General features: G+C 47.3%; 1 protein-coding gene across 3 annotated transcripts in view; it reads left to right on the top strand.

Annotated features, from left to right (window-relative positions):
- Positions 1-20,659, top strand: part of LOC140419881 (uncharacterized protein C6orf118-like) — a 147,200-nt gene extending 126,541 nt beyond the window's left edge. For 2 of the 3 annotated variants that reach the window (XM_072503927.1, XM_072503931.1), the window contains exons 7-10: positions 7,274-7,464; positions 9,416-9,469; positions 17,183-17,244; positions 20,436-20,659. In XM_072503927.1, the coding sequence (XP_072360028.1) occupies positions 7,274-7,464; positions 9,416-9,469; positions 17,183-17,244; positions 20,436-20,532 (404 nt within the window). In that variant the 3' untranslated portion in view covers positions 20,533-20,659. The remainder of the gene's footprint in view (positions 1-7,273; positions 7,465-9,415; positions 9,470-17,182; positions 17,245-20,435) is intronic. The other variant, XM_072503935.1, reaches the window with a different exon arrangement.
- Positions 20,660-21,616: the final 957 nt, after the last annotated feature.

The following is a 21,616-nucleotide window of genomic DNA, read 5'->3' as shown; positions in this document are numbered from 1 at the left end:
AATAAAACTACGTTGTACCATTCACAACCGTGTTGGTTCGTCTGTGTGGCAGAGTACCCAACACTTCATAGTACCAGGAGTGACTTTGGTACCTACCTACAAATCCTCCGGAATCTGCCATCCTGCGCCATGGACACCGTCAACACACCGCAGCCGCTGCAAGTCGCTGGACACCTCGGCGTTAATTGGAAGCCGTTCAAACAGCGCTTCCAGCTCTTTCTGGAAGCCAACGAAAAGGAAAGCGCCTCGGACACCAGAAAGATCGCCATCCTCCTCACCACGGCAGGTCACACGCCATCCATGTCTACAACTCCCTGGTGTTCGTGGAAGGCGAGGACAAGACCAAATACAAGACGGTCCTTCTCAAGCTCGACCAACACTTCAACGTTGAGGTCAACGAGAGCTTCGAGAGGTATCTCTTCCAGCAGCACCTGCAAGGTAAGGATGAGCCCTTTCAGTCATTCCTTACGCATCTCCGCATCCTCGCGCAGTCCTGCGGTTACGACACCACTTCCGATTCCATGATTTGGGACCAGATCGTTTTTGGGGTCACCTCGGGCACCCTACACCAGCAGCTCTTAAAAATAAAAGGCCTCACCTTAGCCTCCGCAATCGAAGCCTGTGTCCTGCACGAAAACGCGACTAGCCGCTATACCCAATTTCAGGCGGCCGAATCGGCGCGGCAGGGGTCCTACGCGGCCGGATCAGCGAGGCAGGCGCCCTACGAGGCCGAACGGGTCCAGGCGATCGAGTTCCTCCCGGCCCGTGGCCCGGACGAGGGCGGCCATTTTGTGCGCTTTTCGAGGCCTCCCGCGCTTGTGCGCGCCAAAAACTACAGCAACACTGAGGGACGTGATGCGCAGGCGCGCTCGACGCAAGACCGAACTGTGCATGCGCAGTGGCGCAACTAACGCCATGACGTCACGACGTGCGGCAACTGTGGAGCCGCACATTTAAAGCGGCAATGTCCCGCAAGAACCCGGCAATGCCTCCGCTGTGGCAAGGTGGGCCACTACGCTGCTTGCTGTCGAGCAGCTCAACCTGTCAATGTTCCCCAACTCCGACAACCTCGCAGGGACGTGCAGACCATTCAGCCTCCTTATTACGAGTCGTGCCCAGACGATATCCAGACCAGTGACACAGACGACCGGGACGCCTTCCGTGTTGTGGTCATTGATGGGAACCGAATGTCTCCAGCCAGGACCCACCAGCCGGTGCAAGTTAACACGATCAATCCGGGTGATGAATGGTGTGCCACCCTAACGGTCAATGAATCACCGATAACATTTCTTCTGGACACTGGCGCCTCCGCCAACCTCATAGCATGGTCAGCCTTCTACGCCATGAAGGTCAGACCACCAATTCGGCCGTCCCGTTGCAGGATGGTCGACTACAACGGGAACGTTATCCCGGCTATGGGATCCTGCCAGCTCCAGGTGACACACAACACACACACGGCCACACTCTCATTGGAGATAGTCGGATCATCGAAGGACTCCCTGCTAGGCACACAGGCATGCAAGGCTCTCCACCTCGTGCAACGAGTCCACTCTCTCTCTCTCCAGACGGCACGTCTGACTTCCCGGATGCAGAGTTCAGCGCATAGCTCCAATCACTCCTCACCCACAACCAGGAGGCATTCGAGGGCATGGGAACACTGCCCTACACCGACAGAATTCGGCTCAAACCGGACGCCACCCCGGTCATTCACGCACCTCGCAGGGTCCCAGCGCCACTCAAAGACCGCCTCAAGCAGCAGCTGCAGGATCTCCAGGACCAAGGGGTCCTATCCCGGGTCACGGAGCCCACGCCATGGGTCAGCTCCATGGTGTGATGCCACCCCGGTCATTCACGCACCTTGCAGGGTCCCAGCGCCACTCAAAGACCGCCTCAAGCAGCAGCTGCAGGATCTCCAGGACCAAGGGGTCCTATCCCGGGTCACGGAGCCCACGCCATGGGTCAGCTCCATGGTATGTGTTAAGAAGCCCTCCGGCGAGCTCCGGATCTGCATTGATCCAAAAGACCTCAACAACAACATAATGAGGGAACACTACCCCATACCCAAACAGGAAGAGATCACAAGCGAAATGGCCCGGGCTAAAATCTTCACGAAACTGGATGCCTCGAAGGGTTTTTGGCAGATCCAACTGGATCCGTCCAGCCGAAAGCTGTGCACCTTCAACACCCCTTTCGGCAGGTTCTGCTACAACCGGATGCCATTTGGCATCATCTCGGCATCCGAGGTCTTTCATAGGATCATGGAGCAGATGATGGAAGGCATCGATGGGATGCGCGTCTACGTGGACGATGTCATTATCTGGTCCACCACACCACAGGAGCACATCTATCGTCTCCAGCGCGTCTTTGCGCGCATACGCAAAAACGGCCTGCGCCTCAACCGAGCCAAGTGTTCTTTCGGCCAAACCGAGCGGAAGTTCCTGGGGGACCACATTTCCCGGTCAGGGGTCCGTCCGGATGCAGACGAGGTGAGCGCCATTACAGCCATGCCACAGCCGGCAGACAAGAAAGCAGTGCTACGCTTCCTAGGCATGGTCAACTTCCTGGGGAAGTTCATTCCCAACCTTGCCTCCCACACGACAGCACTGCGCCACCTCGTCAAGAAGTCCACGGAGTTCCAGTGGCTACATGCACACCAGAAGGAATGGGAGGAGCTCAAACTTAAGCTCACCACAGCATCGGTATTGGTGTTTTTCGACACATCTCGTGACACTAAAATCTCGACTGATGCCAGCCAGTCCGGCATTGGGGCGGTGCTCCTACAGCGGGATGACACTGCGTCATGGGCCCCGGTCGCCTATGCCTCGCGGGCCATGACCCCCACAGAACAGCGCTACGCGCAGATCGAAAAGGAGTGCCTGGGCTTGCTAACCGGGTTGGACAAGTTCCATGACTACATGTATGGTCTCCCCGGTTTACCATTGAGACTGACCACCGCCCCCTGGTCAGCATCATAAATAAGGACCTGAATGAGATGACCCCTCGCCTCCAGCGCATCCTACTTAAACCAGGTACACCCTGGTTTACCTACACCCCAGGTAAGGACCTTATCATTGCGGGTGCCCTGTCTGGAGCAGTGAGCATGCCGCCAGATTCGGAGGGGTTCGTCTGTCAGGTCGAGGCGCAGGTGGCTTTCACATCGGCAAATCTGCCAGATGACGACTCCAGTCTGGCCCGTATTCGCCGAGAGACTGCGGCTGACCCCCTTCTACAACGCGTGATGCGCCACATGACGGGAGGGTGGCTGAAAGGGCAGTGCCCGCAGTTCTACAATGTCCGAGACGACTTGGCCGTCATTGATGGTGTCCTTCTAAAGCTGGACCGGATTGTGATTCCGCACAGCATGCACAAGCTGGTCCTCGACCAACTACACAAAGGCCACCTGGGGGTCGAGAAGTGCAGACGGAGGGCCCGAGAGGCGGTATACTGGCCGGGCATCAGTGATGACATTGCCAATATGGTGCTCAACTGCCCCACCTGCCAAAGGTTTCAACCGGCGCAACCTCCTGAGACGCTTCTGCCCCATGAGCTGGTGACGTCCCCCTGGGTGAAGGTGGGTGTGGACCTCTTTCATGTGCTCGGCAGGGACTATGTCATCATCATTGACTACTTTTCCAACTATCCAGAGGTCATACGCCTGCACGATTTGACATCGTCCGCTGTCATAAGGGCCTGCAAAGACACCTTTGCTCGCCACGGCATTCCGATGATTGTCATGTTGGACAATGGTCCCTGTTTCGCCAGCCAGGAATGGTCATCTTTTTCTGCCTCGTATGGTTTCACACACGTGACGTCCAGCCCTCTGCATCCCCAGTCCAATGGCAAGGCGGAGAAGGGCATTCACATTGTCAAGCGGCCCCTCTGCAAGGCTGCTGATGCCGGATCGGATTTCTGCCTAGTCCTGCTGGCCTATCGCTCGGCCCCACTAGCCACTGGCCTCTCACCAGCCCAGCTGTTGATGGGTCACGGCCTCAGGACCACTGTGCCTTACATTCTGGCACTCACAACCAACTATGCTCCGGTACTACACAGAATGCAACAGCAGCACGGTCGCCAGAAGAGGGCATATGACACACAGGCAACTGATCTTCCCGCCCTGGCCCCTGAAGACGAAGTCCGCATCCACCTATCAGAAGGTGGCTGGTCAGCACCTGCCGAAGTTCTCCGACGCGTGGCTCCCCGCTCGTTCCTGGTTCGCATGCCTGATGGATCCATTCGTAGGTGCAATCACCGGGCTCTTCGCCTACTTCCACACTTGCTACAGGACCTTACACCAACACCGCGCCCTCCTGTTGTTCCTGATATCGACTTCGTGGAGCTGCCTGCCACCATGCCCCTTCCGTCGTCGCCCGTGGCCAGGCCCATTCCTCAGCCGGTGGTTCCAGACCTACCCTTGAGGCGGTCAACCCGAATTCGTCGCCCACCTACTAGACTGGACTTATGAGACTGCTTGTACATTGAACTCATACTACCACTGTGTTAATATGTTTCTGTTCTTATCGTTACAGGAATTTGTTTTGTCGTTCAACATTTCCCCGTTCTTTGTTTATGGTACAACCTCGTTGTTATGTCGCACCCGACATCGCCCCTTGTATATAGTTTAGCCCCATGTGCATGCTGTAAATATTGCACACCCCACACACATTTAGCTACACTCAGTACACATCTCTATTTATGACCACGTGGGCACATGTTCTTGTAAAAAAAGGGGGGATGTCATGATATTCAGGTAAACATCATAGCACATACATACATACATACTGATGGACAGATCAACGGACCAATCAACACACACAACACGACAGCCAATCACAGGCAAGACCATACACAGTACAAAACAGGGAACACTACACTTCCTGGGCACTCGAGCAGGAGACGGCTCAGGGCACAGAGCTCATTACAAGCCACTCAGACATCCACCATGTGCTGAGTGCCACTACAAGATAGAATTAGGAATAGGTCCACAGAATCAAGGGTCATGATCGAACCTCCGTGAATAGTTTACCAGTGTAAATAGATGTTTGAAATAAAACTGAGTTGTACCATTCGCAACCGTGTTGGTTCGTCTGTGTAGCAGAGTACCCAACACTTCAAAGTGTGTATATACGGCTGCAGCTTGTCGGCCTCCTAAGTGTCAATCGCAAAACCGGCAAATCTGGCACTGTTTCTCATTTGAATCAATTATTTTCCACGTGGCGCCAGTGCTAGCCCCTTAACAGTATCGGAATGGGTCCAGGTGTGGTGCCAATTTTGCTATTGTGAAAATCCATGAATTCTGCTTTGGCGTCAACACTTAGTCTAGGAAACGGAGAATCCTACCGCCCACATTTGTTTCATTGATATTATTTTGTATCATGATGACATGATCGCTACAAGTTAGATGAACATCAAAATCCTGTTGGACAACATGGTAGACTATGCAAAAGCAGTCCCACAATCTAAATGCATCCTCATTTAAAGGGGCCAGAGAGAACAGGAGCAGAGAAGGTAACGAATGGTGAACTATTTTCCTTATTTAATTGAAAAGGTGGCCCTTCAACTTCACTCACTAGAAACCTGACAACTGAATTATATTCTGATAAACATAGTCCCAATCTGACTCAAATGTGACCCCTGTTGAACAGCAACATGGTTAATTCCCTTTCTTGCTCAATCAGAGAAGGATGACAAACAGTGGTTTAGTGAGTAACACCCATACTCATAGCCACAACTGCAACATTAGCACAACTCAGCATGATGGCAGCAGTCTGGGTTTGCTTGCTGAGGGGCAATAGCATGGACACTGGCAGTGGTCTGGGCCTGAGTGCTGTCATCGTGAGTGAGAACAGCAGTCTTATGCTCCACACAGCCAAACTTAGCAATCTATTAGAGAACAGATTGCTGGACTGTTGTGAGAGAATGCATATCCCGTTGAGTACTGAGATCTGAAACCAGGCTGCCAGTACTCAGCTTGCATGGTAGCAGGCATAGATCTCATGACTTGCATCAAAGCTTCTATTACAGCACCCAGAGGTTGGCTAGCTTCCTCCTGTGATACAATGGAAATTGAGACAGTCGTAACCAGATGCTGCATCACGGCATGGTCCACAAGTGCTGGCATAAAGCTGGCACCACTTCCATGCTCGAAAGCATGGGCTTCAAGCTCTGCATGATCAATGTGTCGCATTGCAGCCAGATTCCTCCAGGCTCTTTCAATGTGAGAAGGGACTGCCTAGCAGACTAGCCAATGTACCAAACATCTCAGTGTACATCGTATTAGCATTATCCTGTAGGCTGCCCCATTGAAGTCCTCATGTGAGTGCCTGTAGCAGAATTTACCCATGACTGCATTCTTTGGTAATCTGGCAAATGAACAATCCCCTCTCTCCCCCCCTCTTCCTGGCTGCAGCCCATTCCTACCGGGTGACTCACAATAAAATGATTTATTCACTGAAAGGAAATCAAATATAGAAGCAGCACTCTGTCTTGGTATAAAATTCTGTAGATTGGAACAAACACTGTCAGAAATATTTGCATAATCACTGTTCAGCTGCAGCACGTAGAAATAGGAGATAATTCAGACTTGAGTTTGCTATTGGATTGGTGCTTATCAGTACCTAACTTCCATTTACCTACCTTTGTTCCACTTCCCTTCCCCAACAAATGCCTATGAATCACATTCTTGAAAATTTAAATTGACCCAGCATTACAGTCTTTTGCAGGAGCGTGTTCCACATTTCTATTATTCTTTGTGTAAAAAAATAAAAAACCGCTTCTTGATTTTGGACCTGTTTGATCTGGCTATAATTTTAGAATTGTGCTCTTTTGTTCCGGATTCCCCTACCAGAAGAAGTAGCTCCTTTGCTTTGCATACACATTGCTTGTATTTAAAATAATTGATATTAATTTAACACACGGCAATTGCTTGGTTTTCACCTACTTCCTAGAACAATTTAACGATGAGAACTGTGACTGCTGTAATAATGTTATTCTCTCTATCGAATGAGATTTAAAAGGAGGCGTCTCAGGTGGCCATTGCTGATCATGTGAAGAAAAAACAAATTGTCCCTGAAGTCCTGATCAATATTTACCCATCAACTAAGAAGTAGTGGTATCTGGTCATTATCCCATTGCTGCTTGTGGGACTTTGCTGGGGGCGAATTGGCTGCCGCTTTTCCTGTATTACAGAATCAACTAGTTATTTACCTGTAAAGTCCTTTGGGGTTGTGAAAGGTGCTATATAAATGCAAATCTCTTATTTTTATTTAAATTGTAGAAGCACAGTCTAATTTGAAGCCCTTGAAACCTAAAAAAGAGATGTGGCCTGCCATGGAGCAGGTGTTGTCACTGCGAGACAGTATTTATGAAACAAAGGAGAAGATTCAAGAGCTGGAGGCTGAGCTGAAGCATTCCATGGTGCCCTCTATTATCACTGATGGCCTGCAGAGCTCTCTCATAGACACTCTGGTATTTATGATTGTTGTAATAAAAGCAAAAGCTCTGAAGAAGAGTCATACGGACTTGAGACGTTAACTCTGTTGCTCCCTCCACAGATGCTGCCAGACCTGCTGAGTTTTTTCCCAGCATTTTCTGTTATTATGATTGCTGCTATCTTTCCACCTGTAGTAGGGGGTTTTCCAGCTGTGGTAGGGGGTTTTCCAGCTGTGGTTGGACTTATCTAGAGGCTTCATAACCAGGAAATACTGAACAGCTTGGGGTTCTTTTCCCCAGCAAAAAAACTGAGGGGTGGCCTGATGGAAGATCTTTAAAATAATGGATGGGTTTGATAGGATAGACATAAGAAGGCTTTTCAATTTTCAGGAGAGTCCAAAACCAGGAGACAGAAATATAAGAAATAATAGATAAATGAATTCAATTAGGAATTCAGGGAAAAATATTTTAATCTGAGAGCGATTAACTTCTCGATTTGGCATGTTTTCCTGCCAGCCTCTGCAGTGGGGAGACTCGCCACGTTCCTATCCCTGCAACGGGACTTAGTCTCAAAATGGGAGAGTTCTGCCCTATATAAATCTTTTTTTTCCCTTGCCCTCGCTCCGTTCCCATGTCTTCTCTAGTGAGATCGGGTGGCATAGTAGAGGGCGCCATGCCTGCCGCCTACTCGGCTCTACTGGAACTTGAAGTAGGTGTTGCACAGCCTGTCTGCCCTTGTGCCAGTTAAGGCCCTCAAGTGGTTAATTAATGGCACTTAAAGGCCTCTTCCCACCACTGCTGATATTTTACCAGCGGCGCAGGGCATTCATGCCATGTGACAAAGCCACTAAATGAACCTTGGCAGATTGTCTACCAGCTCAGGGTGGAGGAGTTCCCTTCTGTTTGGCCACCCTGTGACCCACCCCTTCCCTCTCGATAGACCTGCTTATCGGACCCTGGTGAAGTCAACCCAACCCACCCTGGAATCCAGTCTGCATTGCTACTGCTTGTGTTGGACTGCTGCAGTCCCGGCAGTCCACTGGACCTGATGGTACTGCTTGGATTGAAGAGCTGCTGGCCCTCCGATTGCTGGGCACCTCCAGGAGGTGGGACATCCCATTGTTTGAGCCACTTAACAGCTAGCTGGCTATTAAATCATGTTGTGGCATCCCAGCTCTGCGTAGGCAGGCTCAATCCAGATTTTACTGCGAGAGGGGCATGACCACTGCCTGTATGAAAAATTCCAGTTTTTGTGTGGGATTAGATTTGTGGCATAAAGTCTTATTCCCGTTTGAGCATTCAAATGTCAGTAGACCATTCGGTCATGGAGGCATCATGGCTGAGCCCTGTCTGATGGTCCACCAAGTCCACACTAACAGAAGAGCCATTAACTAAAGATTACGAGCAGAAACCCAAATGGATTCTTATTAACTCATGGGCACCCAGGCTAATAGTTGTGCCTCAGCCACCTAACTAGAGGAGATCAAAGAATCCAGCGCAGACAGTGGCAGATTCGAGGCTTTATGTATAATTTTGAAGCCATAGCATATAAATATCCAATGACACTACCCTCCACCATCTCAAACATACATAGTGGAAATATGGTTTGTGGGGGTAGGGCAAATATTCGTCTTTGCTTTTGGGGAAGTTTTATGTGTTTGGCTTGATGATTCATTCTTCTCTGCACTCTTCTCCCACCCTCCCTGCCTTGCTTCTAATTATATACTTTTGAAGTAAAACAACTGGACATGCTGAATTACATTTCAATTACTAGGTGATGAAGTATGGGTTTATAAAAATAATGAGTTATAGGAGGAATTCCGTTTCAGGGGAGTCTTCCAAAGTTCCATTCTGATGCTTCTTGTTCAGTTTACTACAGTCTGTAAACTAAGCTCGAAGTACATATTGTTAAGAATTAAATAACGAGGTTGGGGAATTTGTTGAAAAGAGTTATAGTATTTTAGCTAATGTCCTAATCTACTAACAGGGTGACCTTTCACAACTGAGGAAGTCTAATGAGTTTCTTCGCAGCAAAATAAAAGTGAGTACTTTTTATTATTCATTTTGGTTAAGTCTCCACTGAATTTCTCAGTGTGATTTCCTATTTCCTTGAATGTACTCTGAGCTCAGTTTAATTTTCCTGTGGTAAAGCTTCTGGAAGGACTGGCAGATGCAGTGAAACAAATGTTGTCCTTTGACTTCTAGATCTTGCACTTGAATGCAGCCAAGTGTCTATTTATGTTGTTGGCCGGGAGGCTCCCCTCGGAAGACTTTGGGTGATCTCAGCCCAGCTCCTAGTGGGAACAATCACAACACAATCCTAGACCAGAACTAATTACCACTATATTATTAATTGGACTGCAACAACACTAAGCATCTACACGTTCAAGGTGCCTCGAACTCTAATTAATCTCTAATGGTGGAGTCACAGGTAGATAGGGCAGTTGTCATGGGCCAGGGTTTAGAGAACCCCAAAGTGTATCATGGAGTTCACCTGACCCACAACTTTTAATAGATTGTGGTATGGGGAGCACACGGCCCACTCTACAGGTGTGGTACAGCAGAAGTGGAAAAGTATTTTTTAAAGCAAAACAATGTTTATTCTATGAACTCAAGTTAACCTTTTTAAAACATACAGTGAACATCTTAGCAACCATTAATTCAAATACAACCCCCAAGCTTTCCTTTTAACATCCATAAGACTTAAAACACCTTTTACCAGAAGCACATCAGGTTAAAGTCGCTACTGTTATTAGTTTTAAATCACCAGGATCGATTTACAGTCTTTAGATTACAGAGAGAGACTCTAATACACCTTCTGGCTGTGACTACAGCTATCCAGCTTTGAAAACGAAACTAAAACACACCCTGCAGCAAACAGCCTAAAACGAAAGTAAAAAGCCGACAGACAGCCCAGCTCCACCCACTCTCTGACATCACTGCAATAATAAACACCCATTTCTTAAAGGTACTCTCACTACAGATACTTATATACACATCCATTTATAAACATCCATTTCTTAAAGGTACTCTCACATGACACAGTGCAGAAGGCTTTTGGCATGCTGGCCTTCATTATTCAGGGCATTGATTAAAGAAGTTGGGAAGTTATGTTGCAATTGTACAGGAAGCTGGAGTATTGTGTTCAGTTTTGGTCACCTTGCTATAAAAGATGTTATGAAATTGGAGTGAGTGCAGAAGAGATTTACAACGATGCCAGGACTCAAGGGACTGAGTTATAGGGAGAGAATGGACAGGCTAGGATTTTTTTCTTTGGAGTATAGGAGACTGAGGGGTGACCTTATAGAGGTGTACAAGATCATGAGAGGCATGGATAGGGTGAATGCACTCAGTCCTTTTTTTCTGGGTTGGGGAATCAAGAACTAGAGGGCATAGGTTTAAGTTAAGAGGGGAAAGAATTAATGGAAACCTGAGGAGCAACTTTTTTTACACAGAGGATGGTACGTTTGCGCAATGAGCTGCTCCCGGAGGAAGAGGTTGACGCAGGGACATTGACAACATTTTTTTTTTTTCATAGAATTTACAGTGCAGAAGGAGGCCATTCGGCCCATCGAGTCTGCACCGGCTCTTGGAAAGAGCACCCCACCCAAGGTCAACACCTCCACCCTATCCCCATAACCCAGTGACCCCACCCAATATTAAGGGCAATTGTGGTTACTAAGGGCAATTTATCATGGCCAATCCACCTAACCTGCACATCTTTGGACTGTGGGAGGAAACCGGAGCACCCGGAGGAAACCCACACACACACGGGGAGGTTGTGCAGACTCCACACAGACAGTAATCCAAGCCGGAATCGAACCTGGGACCCTGGAGCTGTGAAGCAATTGTGCTATCCACAATGCTACCGTGCTGCCCCAAGACATTTGGACAGATACATGGATAGGAAAGGTTTAGAGGGATAGGTGCCAAATGCAGGCAAAGAGGGTTAGCTGAGATGGGTTTTTGGTTGTCATGGACCAGTTTGGGCCGAAGGGCCTGTCTCCATGCCATAGATTCTTTGGTTTGGTTCTAATATGACAATATAGAGTAGTTTAGCGAGAACAGGGTTCATTACTGAAAGAAACTATACAGCAATCATAGAAAATATAATCATAGCCTAAATTGCAGCACGTGTATTCACTATAATAAACACCCATTTCTTAAAGGTACTCTCACTACAGATACTTATATACACACCCATTTATAAACACCCATTTCTTAAAGGTACTCTCACATGACACAGTGCAGAAGGCTTTTGGCATGCTGGCCTTCATTAGTCAGGGCATTGATTAAAGAAGTTGGGAAGTTATGTTGCAATTGTACAGGAAGCTGGAGTATTGTGTTCAGTTTTGGTCACCTTGCTATAAAAGATGTTATGAAACTGGAGTGAGTGCAGAAGAGATTTACAACGATGTTGCCAGGTCTCAAGGGACTGAGTTATAGGGAGAGAATGGACAGGCTAGGATTTTTTTCTTTGGAGTATAGGAGACTGACGGGTGACCTTATAGAGGTGTACAAGATCATGAGAGGCATGGATAGGGTGAATGCACTCAGTCTTTTTTCCAGGGTTGGGGAATCAATAACTAGAGGGCATAGGTTTAAGTTCAGAGGGGAAAGAATTAATGGAAACCTGAGGAGCAACATTTTTACACAGAGGGTGGTACGTTTGCACATCTTTTGCTCTCTCTGGGGATTTCCATTAGCACTCTTTCCCCTTGGTTTCTGTGGCTGTTAGCACCCAGTGTCCCTGGGTTTCTGTGGCTATGACTCATCTTCATTCTCACTCCACAGTATACATATTTCCCACTTTCTCTGTCTTATAGCTTTGACAAAGGGTCATCTGGACTCAAAACATTAGCTCTTTTCTCTCCCTACAGATGCTGCCAGTCCTGCTGAGATTTTCCAGCATTTTCTCACCAGCAAATTACAGTTTTCCAGAGTTGATTTAAAAATTCTCATCCTTGTTTTCAAGTGGGGTGCGATTCAACTAATTGGGTACAAAGTCCCATAGCAAGCGCATTTAGCCGCACGTTTTATATGGTCCAACATGGGAGACTGATAGCAAAGGTAAGAGCCCATGGGATTCAAGTAAACCTGGTAAATTAGAACTGGCATTGTCTGAGTGGTATGAATCAGAGGGTGATGATCAAGGTGTGTTTATCCGACTGGAAACCTGTGTCCAGTGGGGGTCCCACGGGGATCAGTGTTGCGGCCCTTGCTGTTTGTGGTTTATATAAATGATTTAGACATGAATGTAGGAGGGTTGATCAGTAAGTTTGCGGATGATACGGAAATTGATAGGGTGGTAAATAGTGAGGAGGATAGTCTTAGATTACAGGAGGATATAGACCAGCTGGTCAGATGGGCTGATCAGTGGCAAATGGAATTCAGTCCGGATAAGTATGAAATGATGCACTTGGGCAGGACAAACAAGGCAAGGGAATACATGATAAACGGCAGGATCCTGGGAAGCACTGAGGATCAGAGGGACCTTGGTGTGCATGTATACCGGTCCCTTAAGGTAGCAGAGCAGGTGGATACAGTGGTTAAGAAGGCATATGGTATACTTGCCTTTATTAGCCAAGGCAGAGTTTAAGAGCAGAGAGGTTATGCTGGAGCTGTATAAAATGTTGGTTAGGCCACAGCTAGAATATTGTGTGCAGTTCTGGAATCCACATTATAGGAGGGATGTGATAGCACTGGAAAGGGTGCAGAGGAGATTTACCTGGATGTTGCCTGGGCTGGAGAGTTTTAGATATGAAGAGAGATTGAATATACTGGACTTGTTTTTCTTGGAGCAAAGGAGACTGAGGGGGCTCATGATTGAGACGTATAAAATTATGAGGGGTACAAATAGAGTAGACAGGAAGAAACTTTTCTCCTTGGTGGAGGGATCAATGACCAGGGGGCATAGATTTAAAGTAAGGAGCAGGAGGTTTTAGGGGATGTGAGGAAAAGTTTTTTCATCCAAAGGATACTGTGAGTCTGGAACTCACTGCCTGAAAGGGTGGTGGAGGCAGAGACCCTCATAACATTTAAGAAGTATTTAGATGTGCATTTGCAATGCCATGGCATACAGGACTATGGGCCAAGTGCTGGAAAATGGGATTAGAATAATTGGGTATCGCCGTTCCTTCACTGTGGCTGGGGCAAAATCCTGTAACTCCCTCTCTAACAGCACAATGGGTGTACCTACACCTCAAGGACTGCAGTGGTTCAAGAAGGCAAGTCACCACCACCTTCTGAAGGGCAACTAGGGATGGGAAATAAATGCTGGCCGAACCAGTGACGTCCACATCCCGTTTCCGACTGGCGCAGACGGAATGGGTCAAAGGACCTTTTCTGTGCTGACTCTATAACTAGGGGTCACTGTTTAAAACTAAGAGGTCATCTATTTAAGACAGCGAATAGGAGAATTTATTTCTCTCAAGAGAATTGAGAGTCTATGGAACCCTTGTCCTCAAAAGGCATTGGAAGCAGTGTTTTTGAGTATTTTTAAAACTGAAATAGCTGGATTCTTGGTAAGCAAAGGGGTGAAAGATTATTGGGCATAGGTGGAAATGTGGATTTAAGGTCAGATGAGCTGCAATCTTATTGAATGGCAGAGCAGGCTCAAGGAGCAAAGTGATCTAATCGTGATCCTAACTCATATGTTGTATTATCAATTAGAAAAATGCCCAAGGCTCTTATTCACTTGATAATCAGCTAAGCCATCAGACAACTTATTAGTGGGTGACGAGTCAGGAGTGGTGCAGAATGGGAAACCCATGGGCGGAATTTAATGGAAAATTTCCACGTTAATTTCTGATGGGTCTTGCAGGGAGTTTCCCACTGCTCTGCTGGTGAGTTCCTCACTGCTTTCAAGCGACACCTAGTCACTTTTTTGGGCCCTGGGGGGTTTCTCACCGGTTTAGCTTGCACTTCGAATTGTTTTCGGCATTGGGGAACTGAACTCAGAGATTGGGCCGCCATTTGGAAAGGGTGCCCTGATCTCTAAGTGAGCTATGGGCCTCCACCCCCACCCCCAACCTATGGGTAATGTCACCCCCCCACACACATGGACACCCCCTCCCAACCTCTGACACCCCTACGTACCTGCCCTGCACCCCCACCCCCACCCTTCAAACCCCTCTCCACTCTCCTTTCATGGGCATGGCCCCCCTCGGGCCCTGACCCTTGGCGGTGTCAACCTGGCACCTGGGCACCCACACACTGCCACCCTGGCAGTGCTCCTGTCAGCTTGGCAGTGCCACCCAGGTATCCTGGCAGTCCCAGGGTGCCTGCCAGGCAGTGCCAAGGTGCCCGTATTCTAGAAGGAGGGCCAGGCAGCAACTGTACACTGCCCCTGGCCACCCAGGGGCCCCCGATGGCCTGGGAGATCCCTGGGTGCCGTCCTGCCTGGTCCACGTTTGTGTGGATTGTAGGAGCATTTCCAAGGAGCATTGAGCTAGCTTTTATGTGGGGTTCCTCCCTCTTAGTTACAGCTCAGCTGAACACACAGACCTGCAGACACATCAACTCTTGTTAAGACGGATTTAACTCTTGTTAAGACGGCTTTATTTTTCCAAGCTTGGTACACGTACATGGGAGAGTGATTGGATAAATGCTAAAACCACTCTGCTTTACACTGGTGCAGATGCCCCAATTATACATTGTTCCAAAAATCAATAGCCCACCCACCGCAGTTGGACTTAATCCAATAATTGGAGCTGTCAATTTTATATTGAGCAACGACGATTACTTTAAGCGACAAGATGACTTTGATCAACTCATGATTGAACCCCATCCTGCCACTTGTTGTTTACCAGGATACTATATCCATTATGAAGTTGTTTTTCTGCTATTCCCATGTTACTTATCACAGAACGTTCCTGCCTACCTCATTGTTCATCGAGAGGCAGGATGCTAAAGTTGGTTCCTCTTTACACCATGGATTGTCGAGACAGGATATTGGGGGCACTGATAAGAACTGTTTACTGAGCTAACCATATTATTGCTAACCACACTATTTCTGTCTAATCCTGTTTATCTTAAAAACTTAAATCCCATCATGCATTGTGGCCACTGCTTTTAGCAAGAGTTTGAATGCTTGTTACTGCTATGTCCTAAAACTGCATGTTTAATAGTTAATAATGATTACTGGGTATGAGTTCTATGATTAGTCTCAATCCTTAATAAACTAACTTATGTCAAACTATTCTAGTGTTATCCTAGCTATCCAGTTTTAAGGGGTCTCATCTCCGAACACCCCCCTTCACGGACCAGTATTGAATACTGCCTGGCTGCAGCCTCGCTGGGGAGTAAGCTCACCTTAATAGGTTTAAACCCTACTTAGGCACATGCCATTTGGTCATGCCCCTTTTGGGCGGGATTTTGATTCCGACGCCTCACGGGAATTGGGTATATCCCGCGAGATGTAAAGGCTGCCGGGAAGCCTCTCCCAGGATCTACCGGTCGTGTTGCGCTCTTGCTCGAGCTCAACCCGGCCGGTAGATCGCGCCCTATGACTCATCAACATATTTGTGCAAGCTTCTGCACTGTGAATTCTATGATTCTAAGCTGACACTATGCCTATGAATCTATGCAACCAAAGAAAAGAAGGAGGCTGATGATGGAGCCTTGTAGATAGACCAAAAACTATTACAGGAGAGGTACTTGCTACATTGGTTCAGGTAGCAGAACAATGGTGCGAGGGCAGCACCACAAAGAGAAAGAGGAAAAGGATGGAGTGGTTGACTTTTTTAGTGAAACACAGGAAAAGAAAGATGAAGGAGTGATTATATAGGTTGCGCATTGCATTCACACCTTACAATTGGCTGGTATAGGAATGGGAAAATCTTACATTCGTGCAACTGGAGATTGTTCTGAGTTTGGTGTTGCAATGTGCTTGCTGACCAGAGCAGAAGAAGCATTATGGCCTGTGCTTGTTTAACCTGCTTAATGTTTATGCACTTCCCTATTGTGTCCTTTTGTTGAACACAAAACAAAATCATGAAGAAATGTTAAACACGTTAAAAACTACCATTTTGGATAAATGTTCACCTGAGACCCATCAACTCTTTCTAAAAGAACTCATGGCAATGATCGAAGAAGAGGAACATGGGGTTTTTGCTCTGTCTCTTGCCAATTTTAACCCTCCAACTAACATCACCAGAACAAATGATCTGGTAATTATGGAATGTGAGGAGTCTGCACGTTCTCCCCGTGTCTACATGGGTTTCCTCCGGGAGCTCCGGTTTCCTCCCACAGTCCAAAGACGTGCAGGTTAGGTGAATTGGCTAAGATGAATTATCCTTAGTGACCAAAAAAGGTTAGGAGGGATTAGGTTCCGGGTTGCGGGGATAGGGTGAAAGTGAGGGCTTAAGTGGGTCGGTGCAGACTTGATGGGCCGAATGGCCTCCTTCTGCGCTGTATGTTCTATGTATGTATTATCACATTGCTGTTCATGGGAGCTTGCTGTCTGCAAATTGGCTTCCACATTTCCTATGTTAAAACAGTGACTGTACTTCAAAAGCACTGGAAAGTACTTTAGGATATCCAGAGTTGTTGAAAGGCTCTATGCAATGTGAGTAATTTTCTATAATACGGGGTGGTATTCTCCAGCTTCCCAGCCGTGTTTTTCCCAGCCTGCATTCGGCCTGACGCAGAGCCTGATTTGGGGCTCTCGAGCCTGTATTCACTGAATCGCGCCCCAAATGTTTTACTTGGTAAGTAAAAAAAAATAAGAAACATTTTCCAACTTTGTTTTTAGGCTCTGAAAAATGATATAGAAAGAACCTTTATTAGATATAAAGTGAACAAAGATGATAGAGAGTGAGTATCATTCTTTCTTTATATGTTTTTTAATGCTTGTATAGTGGAACTATCTCGAGAATTTCTACTATCAGTGAATTTAGTAGTCAGGTCATTGAACTAGCTTTAATTACCTGTGATGGGCGGCACAGTAGTTAGCACTGTTGCTTCACAGCGCCAGGTTCGATTCCCAGCTTGGGTCACTGTCTGCACGTTCTCCCTGTGTCTGCGTGGGTTTCATCCGGGCGCTCCGGTTTCCTTCCACAAGTCCCGGAAGATGTGTTTATTAGGTGAATTGGACATTCTGAATTCTCCTTCAGTGTACCGGTGCCGGAGTGTGGCGACTAGGAGATTTACAAAGTAACTTCACTGCAGTGTTAATGTCAGCCTATTTGTGACAATATTAAAGATAATTATTTTTATGGTGGGATTTTTAATGCTTCCCGTAGCCTGTTCCGCTGAGGCGGCCTGCTGTTGGTAGGGGTCAAGGTCTTCTGGACCCAGCATTTCCCATTGTAGGTACCTCCTGCCGCCGGGAAACTCATGGCGGGACCTCCCCACCGGCGGGAATGGCCAGAAAATTCCGGCTAATGTTCAAAAAAATATTTTAATTCAAATTTTTGATATTTATAATTTTAAACACCCAACATAGCAAAGAGAAAACAACACAACCCCCCCCCCCCCCACTGTAACCTCAACCAAACACCCCAATTTGCTTCCCCCTCCCCTTAACAGCTGACGGTAACCAGCTCCTTGAAATGTAGTACAGGTAAACCCCATCTCTTATGGAACCCCTCACTCAACCCCCTCAAAGCAAATTTCACCTTTTACAGATTGAAAAACTCCATTAAATCCTCCAGCCACACCAAGGTACAGGCTGGATCCACCTGTGAGCGTTAACGAGGCAAAGGCTAAAACATCTGCCCCCACCCACGTCTGCAGCTCCGGCATGTCCGACATCCCAAATATGGCGCCGAGGGGACTGGACTCCAAACCCACATGCAAGATCGCCAACATGGTGCTGAAGAACGACCTCCAAAACGTCTCCAACTTTGGGCAGGATCAGAACATTTATAGGTGATTGGCTGTGCCCCTCCCACACTGCTCACAGATATCCTCCACACCTTCAACAGCCAGCTCATTCCCGAGTTTGTCAGGTTGCACTCTATGCACTACCTTTAGCTGTATCAACTCCAGCCTCGTACACAAGGATGAGGCATTCACCCTCTGCAGCACCTCACACCACAACCCCTCCTCCAGCACCATCTCCGACTCCTCCCATTTGGCCATAACCCCCTCCAGAGATGCCATATCCTCCTCCAAAATCCTCTCATAGATCGCCGGGATGATTCCCCCCCCTCCAGCCCCATCATCGACAGCACCCCTCCAACAACGAGGAGGGCAGTGCCACCGGAAAAGTCGGAAAAACCTTTCTCGTGAAATTCCGCACCTGAATGTACCTGAAAACCTCCCCTGTAGGATCCCAAACTTCTTCCCCAACTCCTCCAAACTCACAAAACCTCCCTTCTAGAAATAGGTCCTTCATTTCCATCACCCCTCGCTCCTCCCATCCCCAAAACCTAGCATCCATCCTCGCTGGCTCAAACCCATGGTTTCCTCGGATCGCGATTAATTTCAACCTCACCCCGAACCTAAAGTGCAGCTGAAATTGGCTCCATGTTTTCAATGTGGCCACCATCACCAATTCACCGAATATTTCACGAGGGCAAATGGGAGCAGCGCAGTTGCCAGCGCCTGCAACCCCGACCCCTTACAAGAGCCTCACCCACCCACAAAGTCTCCGGCTCCCTGCTCCAGTCTCGCACCTTCTCCGTGCTCGCTGCCCAATGATAATACATCAGGTTTGAAATTCTGGCTACTGTTAAATCTTTTCTGTTACAATAGGTTTTGTGCAATGAGTAATAAATGTGATCACACAATAGTATCCTGTTATGTTAGTTATTAATTGAACTAAAGCATTTGATTGAGAGTCACTGTAAATGGCTTCTAATCCTTATAACCATAGAATTCCTACAATGCAGAAGGGGCTATTTGGCCCATTGAGTCTGCACCGTCCCTCTCAAAGAGCACCATAACTAGGCCCACTCCTCCACTCTATCCCCATCAAACCTGCTCATGTTTGGAAACCAAAGAGCAATTCAGCAAGACCAACCAACCTAACCTGTACATCTTTGGACTGTGGGTTGAAACCTGAGCACCCGGAGGAAACCCATATAGACACAGGGAGAATGTACACACTTCACACAGTCACCCAAGGTCGGAATTGAACCCTGGCGCTATGAGGCAGCAGTGCTAACTACTGTGCCGCCCAATTATCCAATTGTAAATTGCCCACTACAAAGCAACTAGTCCCAGCTGCCAATTCAAAATGGCCCGTTTTCAACGAGAAAGGAATATAGAAACATTAAAAAATAGAAGCAGGAGTTGGCCATTTGGTCGTTTGAGCTTGCTCTGCCATTCATTATGATCATGGTTGATGATCTAGGTCAATATCCTGATCCTGCCTTCCCCCCCCCCCCCCCCCACATCCCTTGATCCCTTTCGCCCCAAGAGCTATATCTAATGCCTTCTGAAATTACACAACGTTTTGGCCCCAACTACTTTCTGTGGTAGCGAATTCCACAGATTCACCACTCTCTGGGTGAAGAGATTTCTCCTCACCTCAGTGCTGAAAGGTTTACCCCTTACCCTCCAGCTATGACCCCTAGTTCTGGACTCCCCCCACCATCGGGAACATTTTTTCTGAATCTACCGTTTAACTTCAAGAAATCTGTTTCATTCCTCTTCAGTGGCAGGCTGATGTTGAGGCCCGATGCCCAATGGGAGGAGGTTCTCTCCCTCTGGCTGCCCACATGTGTAAAATGGGCATGCTCAAATTTCTGGGCCACTGTGTTTTTAAAACGTCTCCATTTTAATCCAATTCGTATTTTTCAGTCAGCTGTTGTGTAAACACATAAGATGGGGAAGGTATCCATCACCCTCTGATCTTCAGTTGGTGAAACTGGTATCACAGCTATAAAATGATACAGAACTGTTGCTTAATAAGTAAATAACTTCTCATGACCCAGGAGGCCTCAGAGATGTAGAAAACATGAAGACTATGTTAGTGTTAATAAAATGAGGTGAAAACTGGATTGAGTATATATTGGTTTTAAATATTTTTCTGATCTAATCATCACTCTCTATTTCAGGAACTTATGGCATATGATTAATGGCATCGTTGATCCAGCTGACAATAAAACTACCCCGAGCTCTGAGGACTGGGTCTGTAGATGGGTCCCCATGTGAAGTGCACGTCATAATATTGGAACTCTCACAAAACCTCTATTGATCTAAATATGTGTGCAATGAAAGCCCTAACATTAGAGAGATTGCATTTTGGCAGAAGTTCATTAAAATTTGATGGGGAATGTAATTATCTTGTGTATGTATCCTCACTCAATGAATTTCAAATTGTACGGTATATTTTTGAGAGTTCTTTCCTAATTATAACAACTACTATTTGCATTTATGTCGTAGCTTTCAATGTAGTAAAATGCCCTAAGACACTTCACAGAAGTATTTTCAACTTAAATTTGACACCAAGTCTCATAATGATGTATTAGGTCAAGTGATCAAAGAGGTAGATTTTAAAAGTGTCTTAAAGATGGAGAGGTTTAACTTGGAAATTTCAGAGCTTAAAGCCTAGATACCTGAAGGCCCAACCACTGATGATGGAATGATAGAAATTGGGAATGTGCAACATGTTAGAAAGAAAGACTTGCATTTTAAAAAAAAATTTTTTTTTTTTTATTCTACATTTTCACATTTTCCTTCAAAGATTTACACCCCACCCACAAACAGTAAATGGTAGCAAATACAAAATCAATCCCCTTAACAATACCAATGATCCCATCCTCCCACCACCCCAAACAACGGCCCACCTGTCAATATATGCATCCAATAAACCAAACCCTCCCACAGTGGAAACAAAAAACAAAAGAGAAAAAGAAAAAGGAGTACGGGACCACCCATGGTCACCATTTACCTATAGAGTCCACTCCCCCTCTCTCTCTCCCCCCCCCCCCCCCCCCACACTCAACGCCATCCAGCCTCTGAAAGAGTACTGTACATGATACCCCCCCAAGAGTTGTACACCCCCCCCCCCCCCCAGTCTCCAGCTCCTCCTGTCCACTGCCTCTTGTAAAACTCCTCCTCCCAACCTCGGTTCCTTCCCCCCAACTTTCCACCCCGGCTAGACCACTCGGATCCTGTTCTGCCAGGCTCCGATGGCCGCAGCCCCTCCCCCCACCTCACTCCCGTTCACTGGCTGGCTGAAACCGGCCAGCGTGGAGGCCCCCGCACGGGTCCCTTTCCCACTTGCCTGGCCCTA

Source organism: Scyliorhinus torazame, chromosome 1 (genome assembly GCF_047496885.1).
Source record: "Scyliorhinus torazame isolate Kashiwa2021f chromosome 1, sScyTor2.1, whole genome shotgun sequence".
Lineage (NCBI taxonomy): Eukaryota > Metazoa > Chordata > Chondrichthyes > Carcharhiniformes > Scyliorhinidae > Scyliorhinus > Scyliorhinus torazame.
The sequence above is the reverse complement of the archived record's forward strand: the minus strand, read 5'-3'. Positions and strand labels throughout refer to the sequence as shown.